Consider the following 20,491-nt stretch of genomic DNA (forward strand, 5'->3'; position numbering starts at 1 on the left):
TGGTTACTCAGTGTCTTGATGTCGATGGGGCCTGTTTGTCTGGTTGGCGCGACTCCAGTCGTCTCGATTCGATTCGGTTTGCCGGAAAATCGATAACTAATTTCTTGGCACGCGCAATTTAACCATCGTCGCTGAATGTAAATAAATGGCTTTGTCTGTGAAAAGTTTTCATAAAACTACGGCGGACTTCTATGGACTGGTTAAAGTGTAGGTGGCATGATGTATTTATGACGTATATATAATTTTACATATGCATTACACATTTAAATGGGACCTCCGGTCTCGGCTACACAATACGTAAAAGTGTTACGTTTAACATTAAGTTTTAATAATTACATTCTGGTTAAATATATATGATAGACGAAATTTTAGTAAGTTATCCTTTTTGATTTACTTCATCTCTCCTCTCTCTCTCTCTCTCTGTTTGCGCGAAAAGACCAGAAAGGTTTTCGTCCCATATGTAGTTGTTTGGTCCTTTTCCATTTCGTATCCGTGCGTTTACCTCAATCCCTTGAAGGCCTTTAGTGCGGCGGTGCTTGGGTGACTGCCTTACTGCCACTGCTACTGTCGCTGCTAGATGGCCAAACGGACGCTATGGAGAAATGGAAAGCACATATGTTATTAGTTAGATGGTTGAACTAGGTTTATAGAAAACTCAACAAGTTTTCTCGCAAAAGTTCCTAATCAAACTTTGAAGATACATTTCCTGTTTCAAAGTATATGAAACATAATAATCTCTATCAATCAAATTCTAAACGTATAAAAAGAAATAAGGCAATAGAGTGATTCAACACTATGAAATTTCCATCATCAATAAGGCAGACTTGGCTGTTACCTTCTCATTTTCCATTTCAATTTTCGACTAGACGTGACTTTTACATAAAATTCCTATCAACAAGCTTATAAGGCTTATTTTAAAATAAAACCATCAAATAATTTTGACTTTTCAGGAGGATCAGTTATACCTTTTAGAGATCGATTTGCGTAGAACAATTTTCTTATGTTGCCAACCAAAGATTTCACTATCAATAGTGCTGTTTATACCCTCTCTCTTGTCTATAGTTTTTCACACTTTCAAAAACCAAACTACATCACCATAGCGAAATACTTTACAGTCTACACACGTACACATTGTGGTTCTAATCTTCACACACTAAACGAGTCTAAAGTATAAACTAAACAAATAACATGATAATTAACACTAAGGACAGACACAAGAACACATATTACCTTTGGAGTTTTAGAGTTGCTTAGCTTAAGACGTTTTATAAAATATAATATACAATTTAAAGTGTATATAGTAGGAGCCGGGTATACGTATATAAACGTATGTAATGATTAAATTGAACCTTAACTTTGCTGTATGGTAAACGGAATTGCTTTTTGATTTTTTGTTGGCTTTGCTTTTGTTTTTCTGTGTTTGTGTGAGAGTTAAATTGTATCAATTGAAAAGCGACACTGCAAGAAAAAACAGAAATTCACAAGGGGTTGTCATCAGTACGAGTACGAGTATCTGTTATTGGATTAGTTAGCTGTTTGGGCCACATGGATTAGTTAGCTAGAAAGCCGAAACCACAGGTTGAGCAAGATTAGGGCGTTTGCAGGGCGTCGACTTGCTTGTTATAGATATGACAAATACCAAAACCAAACCAGTCACCTAGCTACACTACTGATCTTTAGCCTGATCGAGAAAGACGAAAAACCGCAACCAAGAAGCCCCAGAAAGCCAAAGAAGAAGCGTTTGAAAAGCGATGGGGAAAACTTACCCAGGACAATGATGAGCAGCACAACGGCTATGACGCCTAGGATGATCATCATTTTCATATTGGCCCACCATTGCTTGCGCTTCAGCTTGCCGGCCTGCTGTTCAAACTGAGATGCTCCCTGCTCCAGCTGATCCGCCCGCTCGCCAAGTTCCGATAGCTTTTGGTCTCGCTCCAGGACCTTCTCTACGTTTACCCTCATAATCCCGACCACCTCATCCACCTTGGCCTGGGTCTGCTGCAGTTTCTTCTGGGCGGCATTGTTGTTGCTGATTTTATGGTCCCCATATTGATTGTAGTGATTGTCATTCGAGTTCGGCGGCGGCGGAAGTATGGGAAAACTGTACAATATTATGTGTGTTTGTGGAGGATGCTTACACTTTTGAAGAGCAGCAGATATATGTCATTTAGCAGCAGAGCACAAAAGCAAGAGTATCAAAGGACATATATCATCTATATATACACTTCAGTCAGTATAAAACGAAATGTCAGATAAGGCATTATCATTATTGCTTGCGATACATGGAGGCCAGTCTTTGTGTGGCTATACAAATTAACTTTAGTGACGGATATACTTTAAACAGCTTCTTTCTTTCTTTTTTTACAAAGATCTGTGAGATATGCTGAGCCTATGTTTGAAATTCCTAAGAAAAAGACTAAAAAGGCTAATCAAACTTCAAAATCTAAAGTTTCGTTAAATTTCATGATTAGTCAACAGTCACTCGCTTAATTCTCTGAAACATTCTTTAGTAATCAGCTTTAAAGTAATACAATAGTTCTGTTTCTCAAGATAATTCAATTTGAATACTTTTAAAATATATTTTTTCCAACTTACAAAAAGCTATGTACGATCATTAAATTAAGATATTCTTAAAGGTCGAAGTCTAACTAAACTATCTCAGCTGAACCAGATAGTTATTAGATAGTTCAATTAAGATCTAACTACTGATGTTGCTACTACATAAATACTATGACATCCAAGTTATTCCAAAGTCTAACAGCTGACCCTAAAGACCCTATTTCCGGTTTTCTTTTTGCTCCATTGAGTAATATGACGTCACTTGGCTAGATTTTCCTTGCTTTTGTGCGCTGAGCCTGCTGATTCGATGGATTTCCACCACTTACTCGTTGTTGTTGGATCCAGAGGGGGAGGGGGCTTCGTTGTTCTCCATTATAAAGTTGCTGGAGGGAAGAAAATGAATCAAAAATAACCCGTTAATCAATGTTTTATTTAACAGAATGTCATATTTACACACACCCAAAAAGTATGGAGATTACAAATCAAAAAAAAATTAGCAAAAAGAAAACAAAACGCAGCACACACGCCTTATCTATTCGGCCTATGAATCACTCAGATTTAGAGAAATGCCATCACCGTCGAAGCGAAAAAATAACTTGTTGCATGCCGGATTGCCAACAAACCCTGTTTACATGACCTGGAAATCATTCCCCAACCACCCACCACCACCACCCGGGCACTCACCTTGACAATGTGCCTGTAGAATACTGCTGTTTATTTAGGGGTTTCCACGGAAAACTTACGGCCTTCCTTTTTAATAGTACAAATTCTTTTTTATAAATATCAGCTTGTGATCAGTGTGACCGTTGAATTGCTAGTGCTGGCACTTAAGTTAATCTTTATTCGATACTATCGATGTTTTTCACAAAAATGCTAAATTAAAATTTTGTATTTTATATACAAGTGTATTTTAATTAATATTTAAGGAAAATAAAACATAGGCAAGCATTAAATTAGTTTAGGTTTTACAATTTTAAATTTAAATCATTGAACTATTTTATTGGATAAAATTAAATGATCGTTTCGAAATATCAGAAAAAAAATACACTAAGCCTTCAATATGCAAAGACTCGAACCGCATAATGAGGATGCCAAGAAATGTAAATATCGTGTAAATTGCGTGTATAATTATTAGACTTATGTAGAAATAGTGTGTATAATTATTAGTCTTATGTAGAAATCTCCTCAATGTAAGCGATTTCGTCACTAGTTTCTTATGACTGTAAAATGTTTTTTTATTTTGATCGTTATGATGAGGGTAGAACCACCGATATATTATTAACGGTTTTTCGAATTGTTTAATTTACAGGTAAAAAACCGTGAAACTATGGAAAATGCATAACTCGGTGGTGTCGAAATTGCTGCTGCGACTGCTGGTGCTGTTCGCCTTGGTAACAGCCGCCTCCATTGTGGTCCTCACAAAATGTGGATTCGATGAACTGACGGATAAGGAAACCCAGCCCAATAATCCCAGCGAATCCAGTGGATTTAGCTACGCCTTAAGTGAAAGGGATGCTGAGATAGAGCGGCTAAAACAGGAAGTCTTGACTCTACGAGCTCAAATTATATTTCTGCAGAATAATCGAAGTTCAGGAAAGCAATCCAATGGTAGTCTTCAGTTGCAAGAGACCACAGTGGGTCCACCAACTGCTCCACTGGGTCACCATTACGATTGTAGTAGCTATATCCGGAAGCAAGTGGGAGCCGCAGAAATTCTCCATGGGCTGCCGCTGAATAATGAGTACGAGCTGATACCCTACAATCACTTCACCTTCACCAGGGTGTATCCCATTGATTTGGGACTGGGTAAGCGGGTGGTGGAGAAACCCATAGGTTATCGAAGACGTGATCTCATCGAGTCGGTAAACAAAGCTTTGGAAAGCCTCAATCGAAACCATTCAGCCAGGATACGAGCAAAGGGATCTGGTTCTGCCGGAGGTTACCCCTCGGATGTGATCAAGTACACCCTGGATGATTTTATCGAGGGTATATATCGCAATGAACCCACCACAGGCACTCAGTATGAGCTGTATTTCCAAAGTGTAAAGCACCAGGCGAGTCCTGTAAGGAGAGCCCTGGTCATGCGACCCTTTGCTCCCCTCCAAACTGTCCAACTGTCGGAGTTATCCTTTAATGTGGATAATGGTAGTTCCCAGCCAAGTCACAGTCCACCTGTGATTCATGTGATACTACCCTTGGCTGGACGTCTGCATAGCTTTCGCAGTTTCCTACAGATGTTCGCCAAACTCGAGGATCAGCGATTGGAGCTCATAGTGGTATACTTTGGAACCAGTGGATTGGCGCAGGCTAAGAGGCTGGCTGGAAGATCTCAAAGGACACAGTTTCTGGCACTCAATGAGACTTTTAGCAGGGGTAGGTGGTTCTAGTTCTAATTAATTTTAGTTAATCATTGATATGTTGTATTTAGCCAAAGCTTTAAGACTGGGAGCGGAGCACATCCAACCTGCAGGCGAGGACGTTCTGCTCTTCATGTGCGATGTAGACATAATGTTCACTACAAGATTTCTGGAGCGTTGCCGTTGGAATGCTGCTCCAGGAAAGAAGGTAAAAGGATCTACTATTAGAGATACAAAAGTAACAATTTAAAGAAATAAAAAACCCCCTTAAAAAGGTCTACTACCCAGTGGTATTCAGCCTGTATAATCCCCATGTGGTATACTCGCTGCAGGGCAAACCCTTGCCCGCTGAAGAGGAGCAGCTGGTGATCTCTAGGGATACTGGTTTCTGGCGGGACTTTGGCTATGGCATGACTTGCCAGTACCGCTCGAACTTCCTGCAGGTGCGGGGTTTTGACGAGGAGGAGATCATAGGCTGGGGCGGTGAGGATGTGATGCTATACCGAAAGTATGTTCGCTCGAAGATTAAGATCATCAGAGCCACAGATCCGGGAATCTTCCATAGATGGCACACAAAGGTATTACTCTACATTTTTGTCATATCTATGATTTAATAAAATACTTTTTTATCTAACAGATATGTTCTAGTTCGTTGACTGCCGATCAGTACCGCGCTTGCATTAGATCGAGGGCTTTGAACGAGGCCTCTCATGCTCAACTTGGATTCCTGGCTTTCCGGGATGATATAGCCGCTGCTAGTGCTGCCAAAATGCTATCGTGATACTCGACTATACTTGATGTATCTCTAATCGCTTGGCTTTTCTATCTTAAGAAGGAATTTCAAGTGTGTGTGAAAAGGATTGCAGTGATATAGTTTAAATATTAAGGAGTTACTACTGTACTATGTTTATTTCTTAAATTCATAGTTCTGTCATCAACCCATTGGATACAAATTTTAGTTCATTTCATTTGATAAAACTTCGATCAGTAAAGTATTACTTATTAATAGGTAAAAATGCATGGTTTTAGATGGATAACAAACATATTTGTGATATTTACTTCTTATTTAACTTTTCTAATCTAAGTTAGATAAAATTCTTTTAAAACCAGCTTTTAGTTAGCCCTCTTAAGTTAATCATAACTTAACCATTACGTGCACTGCCATTATTTCACACATGCTAACACTCATACTTGTAGGCTATGAAGTATGTACAACTTGAGACAATAACTCGTATTTAGCAGAATCGTTGAATTAGCTTAATTGTTGATCTTGTTGCGTCCTCGAAAGAGACACACTCTACACACACTCTAAACACACCCACACACACACATCACAAATTGTTCTTCCATGAAGCAAACTAGATGCAATCTCCAAAGCCCAAGAAAAAGATATACATACATATATATATTTACGAGTACCATATCGAATCTGTATCTCAAACTGAGCCTAACAAATCTGCCAGACTGTTGCGCGCTTTGTAAAAAACTAAATTAAATCGTTTAATTAAACTTGTCGCCTGGTTGTTGTTTTTTTTATGTTGGTCTATGCTTTTTGATGGACGATGCCAACGACCTTTGCCTGGGGTTCACTGAGCATGCATACCAAGAAGTTGATCCATGGCGCCACCTGCTAGATCTCGACTATATCCCCACACCATGACGTGGTGTATCTCTTTGGCAAGGTAATTTGTCATGCTTTGATAGCGGAAATCCTTTTACATTTACCTGATTTTGGAGATGATCCGCTGTTGGATGTTCAACTTCTAACTAGTTATGTTGTTTCTAGAACTGATTATGTTGGAATATTTACTTCTAAATTATTTAAAGTCAATTTAACAGCTTAAATAGGTACATATTTAGCTTAAATGCTTGAAAAATGGAACGAATTTAACAAGCAGGACATTAAAAAGCATATTAAATTCATAAAGCAGAAAGAAGATTCTGAAAAAATATGCCTTTAATTTACAGAAATCCAAACTAAGATCGTTATTGATGAATAAACGCAAAGGAAAGGAAAGTTAAAGTAGAATTTGTAGAATATTTTCTCCCCTTATCTTGAATTTTCCTCAAAGAGTATTTAAAGTCTTTGATAGACCCCGAAGAAAATTTCTTCATTTGGGACGTCTTCAGGTGGAAAGTCTTTTCATGGTCACGGTCGTGGATTATGCAAGCGCTGAAAAGGCGTTTTGTTTCATTTTAAAGTGGAAATGCTAGTCTCATGCTGAGTATAAGACTCAACACCCTGTGAATCACTACCCAAGAAGTCAAAATAATCTGCGATAATTTCACAGGAGTGTTCTCTGAGGCATTACGCAACAGACGCATAATTAGCCCGTTTCTCGATGAGACAATCAAGGCGTTTTTCGGGCACATCCTCCCTGTCATTCTCCGAAAGCCAAACTGACCATGAAACGAGAGCCACAGCCCGCCCCAAGGTGTCGGAGCAGGCGAAGTGACAAATCGGCGACCCATCCCAACACACAAAAAAAGACTCAGCCAGGTGCCAACACCTTAGCCACGAATGCCAGCGAACCACAGCCATCAGCAGCAACCACTACCAAAAGCCCAAAAAAACCACCTCTAATAGCCACGATGATCCGGGGGCCTGGGATCGCGGTTCAGTGCTCTCGGCTCTGGGCAGAACCCAAGCTCGGGTTGGAGTTCAAATAAATACGGAGCCATTCGTTCCGGCCAGATCATTCGCGGTCTGACGCCAGTTCGAGAAGCTTTGGCTCGTTGTGATACAAGTGTGAAAAGGATATCTTCGGTTTAAACCCGCTCAAAATTGGAAAAGGCACAACGTGTGCCAGGTGCTAAATTTGTGATTGATTTGGTGGAAGCAAGTGAAGTGGGGTCACCATGCGTGCTATTATGTTGGTGAGTTCGGAGGTCATGGAGTTTTGCACAAGAAATGGGAAATGTACTTAAATTAATTATTTTAAAAATATTAAAAAATATTTGTGGTTAAATGTATAAATATATAAAAAATATGTAATATTATATGTAAAAATATTTCTATAACTTTCGTACTTAAAGAAACTAAAAAGGAGCATTAACGGCAAAATTCTTTAAGTCAAACTTTTATAGGATTTCTCATTAAGATAAAACTGGACTATGCTTCAGAACGATTTCTCTGGTTATTCCAGTTTTTCATAAATCACTAATAATTTTTAAAGTATTCATGAAGAATCTAAAAAAGTTTACTTAGTTTATTTAAATACGAAGGATCTTTTATGGATTTTATTTTAAATAATTTCCCATTTTATAAGCCAAAGACGGAATTTTTAAAATACATGAAAAGTAATTTCCCTCACTATAAGATAATTTCCCATTAAATAACTATTAAATTTGTTTAACATAGTTTACATTTAACACTTAAATTCACATATTTAACATTTAATTAAACATAACATTTTCATATTGATCGCTACAATGAACCAAATCTAAAGAATAACACCCTTGGTAGTTTTCAAATCCCTGAGCGTGCACCATATTTCATTTCTGTTTCATAACAATAAACTACCCTCAGATCTTTTAAATACTGTTTTGAAGAAGGGAACATAAATCAGTTTTAGACAATTGTTGTTTTCTTTTCAGAAAAGATTTCTTGTTCTCCACATAGTAAATGTCGAGCAAGGGAATTCCGTCTTGAAAGCACTGACATCCTCCCTTTCAACCAAACTTTGTTTACTCGTGGAATTTCTCTAACAAAACTGACCCCGAAATCTTGTTATATAACATTTGTAGAACACATTATGCAACCACCGAAATATTACCATTATGTTATGTAAATTTTCTGCTTATGGAAAAACTAAAAATCTAATAGAGCCTCCATTCATAGATTTTTCGATGCCAACGACCGGCAATTTGCCACATTCATATACAGAATTAACTTTCGGTACTCGCTCGAAATATAATTATTCTAATGAAGTTGGCCAGAGTCAGTGACAAGTCACGTTGATCCGATCCAATCCCATTCCACGCCAAAGCCAACACCACCATCGGCCTGACCGGAAGTTGTTCCTGATGCTTGGCTAACAAAGCGTGGCGGCCAGCTAGCAAAATATTTTCCATGATTAACTCTGCTCCGCGCTGGCTATTCTCTGGCTTTAACATATGCCACTAGAGTTATGATTCCAATTCCAATTCCGATGCCAAAAAACTCTGATTCATACAGCCATGAGTTGGGCCTGGAAATGATGTCAATGCTATGTGGCCAACCCCAAAAGTACTTGCGTGGTGCGATCACTTCTAGCCATGCCTGGCCTAAAAACCATTGCATAATCACTTTTAGTGGGAGCTGATCATATTTCACGCCGACTGGCCACACGGTGCTCTGTGTCGTCCATTTTACCGGTGGTGTTCATCTGTGGGCGGAGGGTGCCTTTGGCTTTTGGCTTTGTGCCTCACTCCTCAATTAAGCTCGGAGGCTGTTTCATAGCAGCTTTGGAGAATTTTGGCCCAGTTGGCAGCTGAACCGTGAGATATGTATTGGCTGGTTGATTCCCCGGCTCAGGCGATTGCGATAGGCCAGGCACTCAGCGGCAATTAAAGCCAATCAACTAATGGCCATCATGCTCCCGATCGCTTTTGTACTATTTGAGGTAAGGGTGATATTTGTTTAATTGAGTGCTTTGAAGGATCTTATCGGTGGCTTTAGAAGTAGAGCAGAGAAACTATTAGAACTTAGGCCTTATTTTATGTTTATAATTATACATTAGTCAATACTATAATATATATTCGAATTTGTTTTGTACTTTTTATAACCGCAAATTTTCTTATGACTAACTTTTTGATAAATCCATAAAGTAGAAATGCATCACAAATATTATTGGTCATATATTTAAGGGTTTTTATGAATAAACATTGTTTTTTAAATGCTTATATTACTTAAAAAAAGTATAAACATTAAATCACAACCACTTACATCATTCCTAGGATCATAGGAAAGACATAACTATGATATGTCTTGGAAACTCACGCAGCACTTTAAGTACATAAGCCATAATCCATAAACATTATTAAAAAATATCCCTAAAAATATATTTAATTTACCTAAAAACATACTTATTTACTCCTTTCATAGCTATCCTGCCTGACCCTGCTAGTCTGTGTCCAGGCAGCAGTGACAGGACCTGAGGCTCGTTCCAGTGTGGACTCCAAGGATCAACAGCTAGCCACTGCAAGTGTGGGAATCCTTGACTCCGTGCTGCGAGGCAAGAGTCGTCAGTCGCGTTGCGTGAGATGCTACGAGGATAGGGATAGGGATCGGTACTACAGTGGATACTCCAGTCGAACGGGCGATGATATGCGCGGCAGTGCCTGGTATTACTCCGGCTATGATGACCGCAGCAGCAGCAGGGATAGGGACTACGACAGGTACTACGATCGATCTCGTTACTATGAGGATCGCTATTCACCAAGGACTTATGATCGTTACGAGGGACGTGGCTATGATGATTACAGAAGGGGATCTGGCTATGGAGGATCTTATGATAGGGAAAGAGGATATGGATATGACAACAGGGATCGGTACTACGGAGGTGATCGGTATAGCGAGGGGTCTTCCAGAGGTATGTTTAGATAGAATTTTTTAAGAGTTTATAACTAACAAGATATTCCAATTTTAAATAAAAATCCTTTATCTTTTTCAGACCGATACTACGATCGCTCGAGGTCCGGCGGCTATGATCGCTACGATCCGTACGATCGCTACTACTCCAGGTATGATTTTCGCAACTATCGTCCTTGGGATGAAACCTACAGGTATCGTCGCCCTCTTTTGTATATATCAATGTATATCCATGTTGTCCGCTATCCCTATATCTCTGGCTTTCTATCTCTGAGTTCTTGTTTTTACTTTCTACTTTCATACAACAACAACAACACGCAAACAACAATAACCACACCAACATCATGTACAACAACAACAACAAAATGAACAATACACCACACCACAACAACACTGCGGATGTTCCACGGCTGGCCATAACAATCTAAAATACAAATTCCGTAATGCACTTCAAAAATCTGCAAACTGCACTAACTATTTTCTGCCCGAAAAATAAATCCCGCATCCGCCCCGTTGACTCCCACTCGACTACCGCTTCCGCTTCCGTTTGGCCCAACAACTTCGCTTGGATTAGGGGTCAATCCGGTTTCGATAACTCCGGACGTGGCTATTACTTTGCCGGCGATGATGATGACAGCGATAGGAATCGAGGATATGGCTATTCCTACTCGCGACCCTCCTCCTCTTCGATGAGTTCACCCTGCGGCCGCATCTCCGGTAATTGTCCTTATGCCGGCGGCTCCAAGGTCACCTCCCCGGCCATTGGCAGTGATAGTTCCCGTGTAGGTGGCCATACCAATGTAATGGGATCGGATGGTGGTCCGGGCAGTTGGACATATCTGGGAGATCAGGATAAGGTCGGAGGCAGTAGTGGGAGCAGTAGTGGCTCTGGAGGGAGCAGCAGCAGCAGCAGTAGCAGCAACAGCGGCTCAAGCGGCAGCGGTGGCAGTCGGGATCGGGAACGGGAACGGGACAGGGAGCGGGATGCACAGAGGTAAGTTGCAGTGGGTGCTGCCCCCTGCAACAGCAACATCAGTGCATTCAGAGAAATAAAAGAGCCTTGAATTTGAGAAAAGTTTTGGTAAAAAGTAAAGTAAACATTCCAAAATTGAAGGCTATTTCTTTCCCACTGAGTGCACCCACAGTTACTTTCGGCACGGAATCGATTCCGGATTCGGTCACGGCATTAAGATAGGCTTGCCCTCTTGTCGCCCCTTATAGCTCTTCCTATGGTAGCCGACCACGTCCTCTAGGCGTTAGCTATCTGCTCGAACGGGACGCGGACACTCCATCGGATGGAACAGGAAATACGGCGAATGCCGCCGCAAATGGTGGAAGTATTGGTGGTGGTGGTGGTGCCGGTGGTCAGAGCATGCCCATCCCAGCTGCCCAGACAGCCGCCGAGGGAAGTTCCGGCACAGCTGAGCAGCAGTAACTGGAAAAGGGTACACAGATCCAAATCCAAATCCAGGAACAGATACAGTGCAGCGGCAGCGGGAGAGATGACGCCGACCAGTGGGCGTAGCAGGGCTTAGTGTAACCTACCGTCCGTATTTATGTGTAATTCGTAAGCTAAGTCTCCAAAGAAACTATTTATGTGTGGCACAGCTTTGCTCAAATAAACAATTTTCAAAGATCCTCAAGAAGTTTTCTCTCCTTTTTTTTAGGATAATAAAAACAAAGAATATTTTTTATTTGGAAGTACAGTTCACTTTATTTTTCAAGTTTTAAATGCTTAACTAAGAGGTAATACATTTCCTTTTATTATTTTAATAAACTATCTTCCTGAGAGACCCAGAGCCTGATTAAGAAACCAAAGCAAATCAAATTTATAAAAATAATAAACTTATAATAGTGATATAGTAGAAAAAAATAACTAAAAAATATAATATTTAAATATTTAAAAACAAAGGATAAAAAAAAAAAAAAAAACAAAATTAAAATAAAAAATAATATTATATATTAAAAAAAAAACTAAACAAATAAAAAGTTTTTAAATTAAAAACCAATCCAATGATAAACTTACAAATGGAAAAACGAATAAATGGACCAAAAAAATATAATCAAAAATAATAAAAATGGATAACCGATTTAAAAATGAAATTATAAGAAAAAATCTTAGTAAAATAATAATCAAATAATGATAGAGCAAAATTTTAAAACTACTTAATATTGAATAAAATATAAAAAGTTTGAAATAAAACCAAGTAAAAAAACATACAAAAACTTATTTTTACAAAGTAACAAATATAATAAATTAAAAAAAAAAAAAAATAATAATAATAATTAAAAAATAAAACATTTATAAACAATAAAAATAAGGAAAACAATAAATATTTTAAAATGGCATAATAAAATATGTATATACTAAAGAGAATGTTTTAGAAATAAATAACACAATAAAACAATAAAACAATACAAAATAAAATAAGGAAAAAAGAAAACTAAATGATCTAGTAAATATAAAATGGATACTAAACATAAATAAACTAGTTAAAAATAATCTAAAATTAGCAAAAAATATATGAAAACGAAATAAAATATAAATAAATTAAATTCAAATGAAAATAATAAGTACCAAAATTGAGGTATAGAAAATATGTAATTTATTAAAGTAAAAAAATTTTTAAAGATTTGATATAAAAAATAGGAAATGCTTTTTAAAAATCAAGAAAATAACTTAATTCGTTAAAAAACTAAAGAAAAATACAGAACAATAAATTCTTTAAAAACTATTAACACACAAATTAAAAAAACTGAGTTTGCAAAAAGAACATATTTAAAAATCAAAATTTATTACAATTAAAAAAAAATTGCAAAATTATTAAAATAGGTTAAAACCGAATAAAATAAATACGAATTCTTTTATACTTGAAACCGAAATTATTCTAAAAATAATATTGAAATCAAAATTTTATAATAAAGATAAATAGTTTTCTGTCGATTTGTCAAATAATTAAAAAAAATGCATAATTAAACAAATAGTTAAATAAAAACCTTTTAAGATTTTATACAAAAGAAATTAAGTGAAAATAATTTTATTAAATTATTAAGGTTTTAAAAACATATTAATAAGCATAAATTTAATTGAAATTATATATACATAAATAAAATAAAAAAGTAAAAATAATAAAAGTAAGACACTTACCAAATCCAAAATTTGTAACCGAAAAAATCACAAAACGAGAATAATATAAAACCGAAAAATAATCAGTAAAACAAAAAAGAAATTAAGAAGTTTTTTAAAATAATAATTTGGAACATGTGAAGAAATTTAAATAAAATGATGAAAATATTAAGAAAATAAAGGCACAGCTCGGGGAACCTCATGTAATAAACAATTATTTTGCAACAAAAACACGCTTGCTATTGGCAATATTCATTGAGAAAACTTTCCTAATACTTCTTTTTCTTTGCAATAGAATTATTCTTAAATGGAAACCTTTATCAAGGATATTGTTAGACCAACAAATTTATAGCTTTCAAATTGGTTTAACAAAAAACATTAACAAAAATTAAAAAAAAAATAGAAAACTAAAAAGGCACAAATAAATTTTTAACTAAAGTTGCTCTTTAAATCTGAAGAACTTATGTGTAAACGATTTCGGAAGATTTGTTCTTTTGTTGGTTGTGAGTTTTTGATCATGATGAATCGCCTTTGAAAATCCAATCCTTGTTTTTGGATATAACTTTTTTGGTAGGGCAGATTTTAGTTAACATTTTACAGGGTTTATAGCTGCTGTTTTAGAAATATTCCCATCGAATTTCTGTTCCTATTTGGATCTAAACATTTTCCAGATCCTTGTTTTCTATATATGAGTGTGTGTATCTGGTGAGTATGGAGTTAATGATTTCAACTTGTTGATTGTAGCTTCAGCTCTGATATGCTCTTTTCTGGTCGAATTTTTTTTTGATAATTTCTTGGCAATTTTTTATCTGAAATTTGTTTTTAAATCAATATTTATAAGGTATTTATTGGGTGTAACTAGCTTCTTCTTCTTTGGATTAATAGAACCGCCAGTTTTAACACCAAATTTCTGTTTTTTTCAAGTTTTGCCAAATACAAATATTTGTTATATTTTTTCAGAAATGCCGGAAGTACTATTGATTTTTTCGTTGACTCAGTTCTTTTTGAGCAGGAACTTGTTGAGTCTAAGCGTTATATTTCCTGGTGCTATTATCATAATATTTTTTTAACCGGAAGTATACTTTAAATACGTTTAGGCGATAAACTGCTAAACTATTGTTGTCTGCTTGAATTGTTGTTTATTTTCGTATTCCTGTGAAAGGAAAACAAGCTGTTGTAGTTTCTGTTACAGAGACTTTCACTGGCTTAATACTTACAGATTTCCTTAGAGTGTTTCAACTGTTTGAAGATATGTTTAAATTGTTATTAATTAACCACTATTGACAACTTTCAATTAACAGCTAAGGCCGCCACACCAAAACGGTGGCGGCTCAGCGATCTTGAAGACCGATGTGTTAACTCGTTGGAACTCTGCACTGAACTGTGCTGTAATGCCGATCGGATCGGTCTTTTATACTGTGCGGAAAATCCACCACCAGCGTTAACTGCTTGGAAATACTTTCGCATGACGCAGGCGTGCCACAGAGGGGGAAATGGAAAAATAATGGAAGGGGTTACTACTCTCGGATACTGGGAACCAAGAACCGGGTGCGTGCCGTTGGGCCATAACAATAATAAAAACCGAGGGTTAGACTCAAGGAATGAATTGAATTGAAAATGTTTATTTCATTTTTATGCTGGTATTTCAGCAGTGTCCCCGAGATCGGTTTGGGACTCCGATTGCCATGCTTGGTGGAGGGTTACCGGGGGTTAAGTCACCCCCAGATCTTGAACGACTTTGCTTTTGTGGGAACCGAAGTGATCTACTAGGAGGGCTACCAGTTGAGTGCATAGTAATTAGTCAAGATTTCTCTCGTACGCTTTCTCACGCTCCTGGGGGTTTCTTTTGGTCCTGTTTATGGCGAAAATCTCCCCGTGAAAGGTGTTCACCCAGTTGTTTTCTCAAGAAACTGATAACAAAGCACTTGGATTTGGATTTGAAAATGGGGTAGGGGTATCTACATTGGGGTGGTTTTTTTTATGAACCAGCTCCTGTGTCATTTTGCTAGCTACTGGTAGCTCGGTTATGCTGGTTGCATTTAATTTCATTTAGGACTCTTGTGGGATCATCAATTGGACATGATTTGACTACTGGCAGTAGGATGCGGGTTGAGGATGAGCTAAAGGTGCAGCTGCAATGAGGGTCCTTCGAAAAGGATGGGTGGGAGATTTTTAAGTACTTAATTGGTTTAAGTATCAATTTTGGGGTATACGCTTTCTGCCGTTCTGAAGATATTTTATTGACTCTGAAAGATGTTTAAGAATACCCTTAACAGAAATGCACTTCAGGATAAACTCTTATTATTTCTAGCTTATAATTCCATAACTAACTTAAAGCAGATTACAATTTCCTTCCAAAAGTTGGTCAAGACATCAAACTTCTATTCTATTTTTAAACCCTACAAAGTGATGACCAATACACTAACTAAAACAAATACTTACTTAGACTAATTGTCTTGTTTGATTTCCTCTAGACACTCTTATCTACAAATATGCTTAGTAAAAGAGAAGTAGACTGTTTATTTACCTCCATAAAACTCTCCAAAAAACTACGCGAGAGCATTTTCTACCTGAGCGGCACATATATGTAGGTGCGTATCAATTTCGGCGATAGCAATTCTTATCAATGAAACTGAGCTGATAAAAACTGGGGAATTGGTATTCGGCAGGCGAGTGAACTATCTTCAGTTTAGTTTCACTTCGCTTCGTTTAGAGTTGGGTGTCCGTGATTTTCCGGCATTTTTGGAGGAAAATGCGTCGAATTTCCTTCTGGCAGCGTCCAAGGGTGACGCATTTCTGCTTTTTGGTCTTTTTAGTGTATGTTTTCCTTCTCGTCGGTTATAAATTCCTACAAGTGAGTGTGACAAATTGGCTGCATTCTATTAGCTACAAATAGGCTCTGTTAAAAACACAACCGGACCTCCTTTAAGTACTTAATGGTTTGAATAATTATTAATATTTCGCTTTGGCTAGCATGAAAATGAAAGAAATGCCTTGGCAAATGATTTGTTTCTATGAGAAAATGCTGTGAAGGAAAAACAAAATATAAATATATATCTTATATAGTTGAATGGACAGTGCGACGAGTGTTGGGTTTTAGGGGCAATAAAATTATTATCTTTATATGGTTGACTCTTCAACTTTCTGTTAACATTTGAAACTATAACCAGAAGACTACAACTTTACGTAGTCTTTAAAGAATAAAGTCATAAACTTTGATTAAATTAGTTTCTAAAAACATGCTTAAAAGCAAGAAACCATCTTCGGAATCTATTAAGATTTTAGTAATAAACCTTAATAGATCGTTTTTATCCCACTGTGCCAAAATAATATTAACCGAAGCATCAAGTGGTCAACGCCTTCGTTCACTTTCGATTCCCCATGCCCAAGACGAATGTATTAAATGCGGCAATTATACATAAACATGTGTCCGAATAAAAGAAAAGCGCGTCTATGTGTGCCGGCGCTGGCATGTGGCTATGTATAATTGATATATTTTCATTCTCAATAATAAAAGTGGAGGATGTTGGCCGTATTAACTTAAAAATAGCATGGAAAAGCGACGCTGACTCACTCGAAGCTGGCAGACATGGACATGGACACTCCAATCGGGAGACAAGCGTACAATTTATTAAGTCCCCCGTTCACGACCATTCACCATCTACAATCCTAGCAAGCACCCACCACCCACTTTTGGGGGCATGGAGTACTTTTACAAGGCCCACAAAGCTCTGCCAACTGCGCAGCTGCTGCGCTGCCGCCGAGTGCCGCCATTTGATGACAGCGCTTGTGGACTGAGGCGCCAGTTTGATGCGAGGCGTGCGTTGATTAACTTGTTGCATACGCGTCCTGGAGAAAAGCGGGAAAGTTCGCTATTTTCCCCACCTCCTCGTTAGTGCACGGCGGGAAAATTTGTAGAAATGCAAAAAAATCGTTGGAAAAGGGGGTTTAAACTGTGATATATCGTCCTAGACGAAGGAATATTTAGTGAAAAACCAAACAAAATCTATTAAAAAGGAATAAAATAGAAATAATGTTTTGAAAATTTCATGCCATCGAATATTAAACAAACTTACTTTAAAGGTCGTGAAGATAAATGACAGAAGTACAAGATTATTTTAAGTTAAATACCTTTAAATATCAAAAACAAGTTATTCTTAACTCAAGTTAGAAGGTTTTCCTCCCAATAGTAAACTATAAAAACGAGCATAAACAATAGACACAGAGATATATTTAATTTTTTATTAGCATTCTTTTAGTCTTCCTTATTATAAAAACCATATTTTATAATAAATTTAGCAAACGCCTTTGATATTGTTATTTTTGCACATCAAAAGCGATATACACAATTTAGAGATCTATTTTAAATGAGAGATGTTTTAGGTTGGACTGCTGGGATTAAAACAACATTATTTATCGCATTATCAGGCCAAGTTATACACATTTTCTGGCAGTGTGTGTGAGCCATAATTATTTGCGTATTGTGGGGCGCCAAGTGAACTTGTGGCTTGGTTCGGTCAGTGGTTGAGAGGGAGAAGTAGAAGGTGGTGAGGTGGTAGTAGCCAAAGAATGCCGAGGACGGGCGGCGACGTTGGCAGTCGATGGTGATGACACTGAAGGGACGCCCCCACAGAAAAGCAGCAGCAACAACCACACTCGTGCTATCGCTAATCGATGGCCGGCCATCAAGAGCGCTAAGCAAATAAGCAACAGGAGCCGCTTGGGTTGACTGGAGACAGAGACGGAGACCCCAAGTCCGAGAATCAGAAGACCCGACCACGCCAAAGACATCGGCTTCTCGGTCGCCGTCAACTACAACGCCGACGACGACGGCCAGCTAGAAAATAAATAAACAGTTTTAGTTGCCGTCGGCGATTCCTGTGGAGCGGTGTCCCGAGCGCTGTTTCTCTTCCACCCACTCGAGAAATGCTGGCCACCCAGGAGAACCGCTTCCAGCATGTGTACTTCGCGCTATCTGCCCTGGTGGCCAGCGCTATGCTCGTCCTGGTCTACATCTCCATGCGCTCGAGCCTTGTGAGTGTGGCGGATTACCTTTCGTCCATCTTTCAGCGATCTTTTTACTCATCCTTTTCGTGAACTCTCTACTTGTAGAACGAGCGACTGCGAGAGGACCTGGCTAAAGCGCAGCGCCAGATGATCTTCGAGAGACCCAATCCACATTGGGACTACAGCAACAGTTGGCGCAGGATAGGGAATACCTCGCTTAGACATGAAATATACTCGGCGTACTTCGATGCCAGGACGGATATTATAGGTGAGATTAGTTTAAGGGGGCGAGGAAAGTTTAGAATATTTCATGAGATATAGCTGGGCACTTCTTGACACGCCACTGTATGCTTTTTATTATAAAGGGGTCAAGTTTGGTGACCTAATTCTTCAGAGATTAAAGTTCAATTTCATTACTTCCAATAGCAAACGTCCGTCTGGATGAAGAGCAGATGACCATAGGATCGCTGCGTGTCTTCGCAATTTTGCCAGAGCGTCTGCGCGACTCCTCTGTGAACTGCATTGTGCGTTTCTCGGACTTCACTAGCCAAGAGATTGTGGCTGAGGAGGCGGGGGCCATGCATGATGTCCATAACAATACCTTTGCAGCGTGGAGCGTCATGTGTCCGCTGCACGCCACCCGCCGTGCTCCCATGCGGCTTCCTCAGGCGGTGGCCTTGGCTTATGCCTCCAACCGACTGAGTCATCTAAGTCCCACCTTTGTTCAGATCAGGTGAGTTTATCATACTTTTCAGTAGGAGGATATATTTAAAAGTCCTTTTCCCCAGTTATCCCCGCAATATGACAAACCTGTTCGGTCGATCCCGTCCCACGATCTCCGTGTGCGTGGGACCTTTGCAGGAGAACTACTCAAATGTCCTCCGACTGGTGGAATTCGTAGAGATGTACCGCCTGCAAGGCGCCACTCATTTCTACTTCTATTATGTGGAGGCCAGTGAGGACGTGCGTCGTGTTCTGGAGCACTACCAAAGGATTGGTTTGGCCGATGTCTTCGAGTGGAATGTCCAAGCACATCTACAGGATCTACATTATGCCGGAATAGTCGCGCAATTCAACGATTGTGTGTACCGGGCAAATGTGGTGGACAACTTCCGGTATGCTGCTGTAGTGGATCTGGACGAGGTGATGATGCCGCTGAAGCACAACACTCTAGCAGATTATCTACGTCAGTGCGACGAGGGCCGCACGGCGGGCTTCGTCTTTCGCAACGTCTTCTTCCACCGGCGGGACAGTAACGACACCTTCAATGCCCCCAGCCATGTCCTAAATAGGTTACTCTATACTCAATCTAAAGTGCGGAGAACTCTGGAGGTGTTACCTGCTTATATTAGGAGTAAGGTGGTGGTGAACGCCAGGGCCATTGTGGAGATGGGCAACCACCAGGTTTATCGATCGGCACCCGGCTACGCCGATCATGTAGTGCATCCTACAGTGGGATTACTGTTTCACTATCGGGACAAGTGCATCAACTGCAAGATGGTGCTAATCGTGGACTATACGGCAAGGAGATTTGGTTCCCTGCTTTTCGATCGAGTAGACAACACGTGCCTCGAGGTTTTTCTAAACCGCGGCGTCTGCGATCTGGTGTAGCCTCTGATCTGTGGTTCGACAAACGCCCCCTAAAAAAACCAGAGATCTCTCGGGTCAGTTGTTTTCGTGGCCTCAGTCCGTCGACATGCTGAAATTCTGCTCGCTGCGTAGAAGCAAGGAGCCACCGATTCCGGCACCAAAAGTGGCCAAGAGTGTACGACAAATTAGAATAAGTCCTAGCTGTTCCCATCTAAGTGTTATGTCGTAATAAATCGTGCTTTAAGTGATTTGTGATGTAATCCAAAGTGTTTGGTT

General features: G+C 38.8%; 5 protein-coding genes across 13 annotated transcripts in view; 4 read left to right on the forward strand and 1 right to left on the reverse strand.

Moving 5' to 3' along the window:
• Positions 1-96: 96 nt before the first annotated feature.
• LOC108104828 (chondroitin sulfate N-acetylgalactosaminyltransferase 1) lies at positions 97-6,459 on the forward strand. The gene is made up of 5 exons (XM_017211124.2): positions 97-207; positions 3,872-4,935; positions 4,991-5,127; positions 5,195-5,497; positions 5,557-6,459. Exons 2-5 carry the CDS (start codon positions 3,897-3,899, stop codon positions 5,698-5,700), a joined length of 1,623 nt encoding a protein of 540 aa, XP_017066613.1. The 5' UTR covers positions 97-207; positions 3,872-3,896; the 3' UTR covers positions 5,701-6,459.
• On the reverse strand, positions 201-3,383 carry LOC108104832 (synaptobrevin). Of its 3 annotated transcripts, XR_001772319.2 has the most exons (5): positions 3,247-3,383; positions 2,889-2,945; positions 1,767-2,104; positions 1,231-1,458; positions 201-592 (listed from the first exon to the last, which is right to left on the reverse strand). XR_001772319.2 is itself a non-coding variant. In XM_017211129.2 (4 exons), exons 2-4 carry the CDS (start codon positions 2,933-2,935, stop codon positions 522-524), a joined length of 456 nt encoding a protein of 151 aa, XP_017066618.1. In that variant the 5' UTR covers positions 2,936-2,945; positions 3,247-3,383; the 3' UTR covers positions 201-521. The 3 variants fall into 3 exon arrangements, 2 of the variants coding, with proteins under 2 accessions (XP_017066618.1, XP_017066620.1); XM_017211129.2 differs by lacking the exon at positions 1,231-1,458; XM_017211131.2 differs by lacking the exon at positions 1,231-1,458 and having other exon boundaries at positions 1,767-2,032; positions 3,247-3,382.
• Positions 6,460-7,601: 1,142 nt separating the features above from the next.
• On the forward strand, positions 7,602-12,137 carry LOC108104883 (keratin, type I cytoskeletal 9). Of its 6 annotated transcripts, none has more exons than XM_017211210.2 (5): positions 7,602-7,796; positions 10,006-10,492; positions 10,574-10,685; positions 11,066-11,485; positions 11,713-12,137. In XM_017211210.2, exons 1-5 carry the CDS (start codon positions 7,779-7,781, stop codon positions 11,924-11,926), a joined length of 1,251 nt encoding a protein of 416 aa, XP_017066699.1. In that variant the 5' UTR covers positions 7,602-7,778; the 3' UTR covers positions 11,927-12,137. The 6 variants fall into 6 exon arrangements, with proteins under 6 accessions (XP_017066699.1, XP_017066700.1, XP_017066701.1 ...); XM_017211211.2 differs by having other exon boundaries at positions 10,574-10,643; XM_017211212.2 differs by having other exon boundaries at positions 11,687-11,838.
• Positions 12,138-16,234: 4,097 nt separating this feature from the next.
• On the forward strand, positions 16,235-20,475 carry LOC108104874. 2 transcript variants are annotated; one of them, XM_017211203.2, is made up of 4 exons: positions 16,235-16,472; positions 18,731-18,893; positions 19,052-19,358; positions 19,414-20,475. In XM_017211203.2, the coding sequence occupies exons 1-4, from the start codon at positions 16,371-16,373 to the stop codon at positions 20,234-20,236; spliced, it is 1,395 nt and encodes a 464-aa protein (XP_017066692.1). In that variant the 5' UTR covers positions 16,235-16,370; the 3' UTR covers positions 20,237-20,475. The 2 variants fall into 2 exon arrangements, with proteins under 2 accessions (XP_017066692.1, XP_017066691.1); XM_017211202.1 differs by lacking the exon at positions 16,235-16,472 and adding an exon at positions 17,446-18,652.
• Positions 20,258-20,491, forward strand: part of LOC108106523 (sorbin and SH3 domain-containing protein 1) — a 38,754-nt gene continuing 38,520 nt past the window's right edge. Inside the window, exon 1 of the mRNA XM_041819890.1 lies at positions 20,258-20,390. Within this exon, the coding sequence (XP_041675824.1) occupies positions 20,322-20,390 (69 nt within the window). The 5' untranslated portion in view covers positions 20,258-20,321. The remainder of the gene's footprint in view (positions 20,391-20,491) is intronic.

The sequence above is a fragment of the Drosophila eugracilis genome, unplaced genomic scaffold, assembly GCF_018153835.1.
Source record: "Drosophila eugracilis isolate 14026-0451.02 unplaced genomic scaffold, ASM1815383v1 contig_1765, whole genome shotgun sequence".
In the NCBI taxonomy this organism is placed as follows: domain Eukaryota; kingdom Metazoa; phylum Arthropoda; class Insecta; order Diptera; family Drosophilidae; genus Drosophila; species Drosophila eugracilis.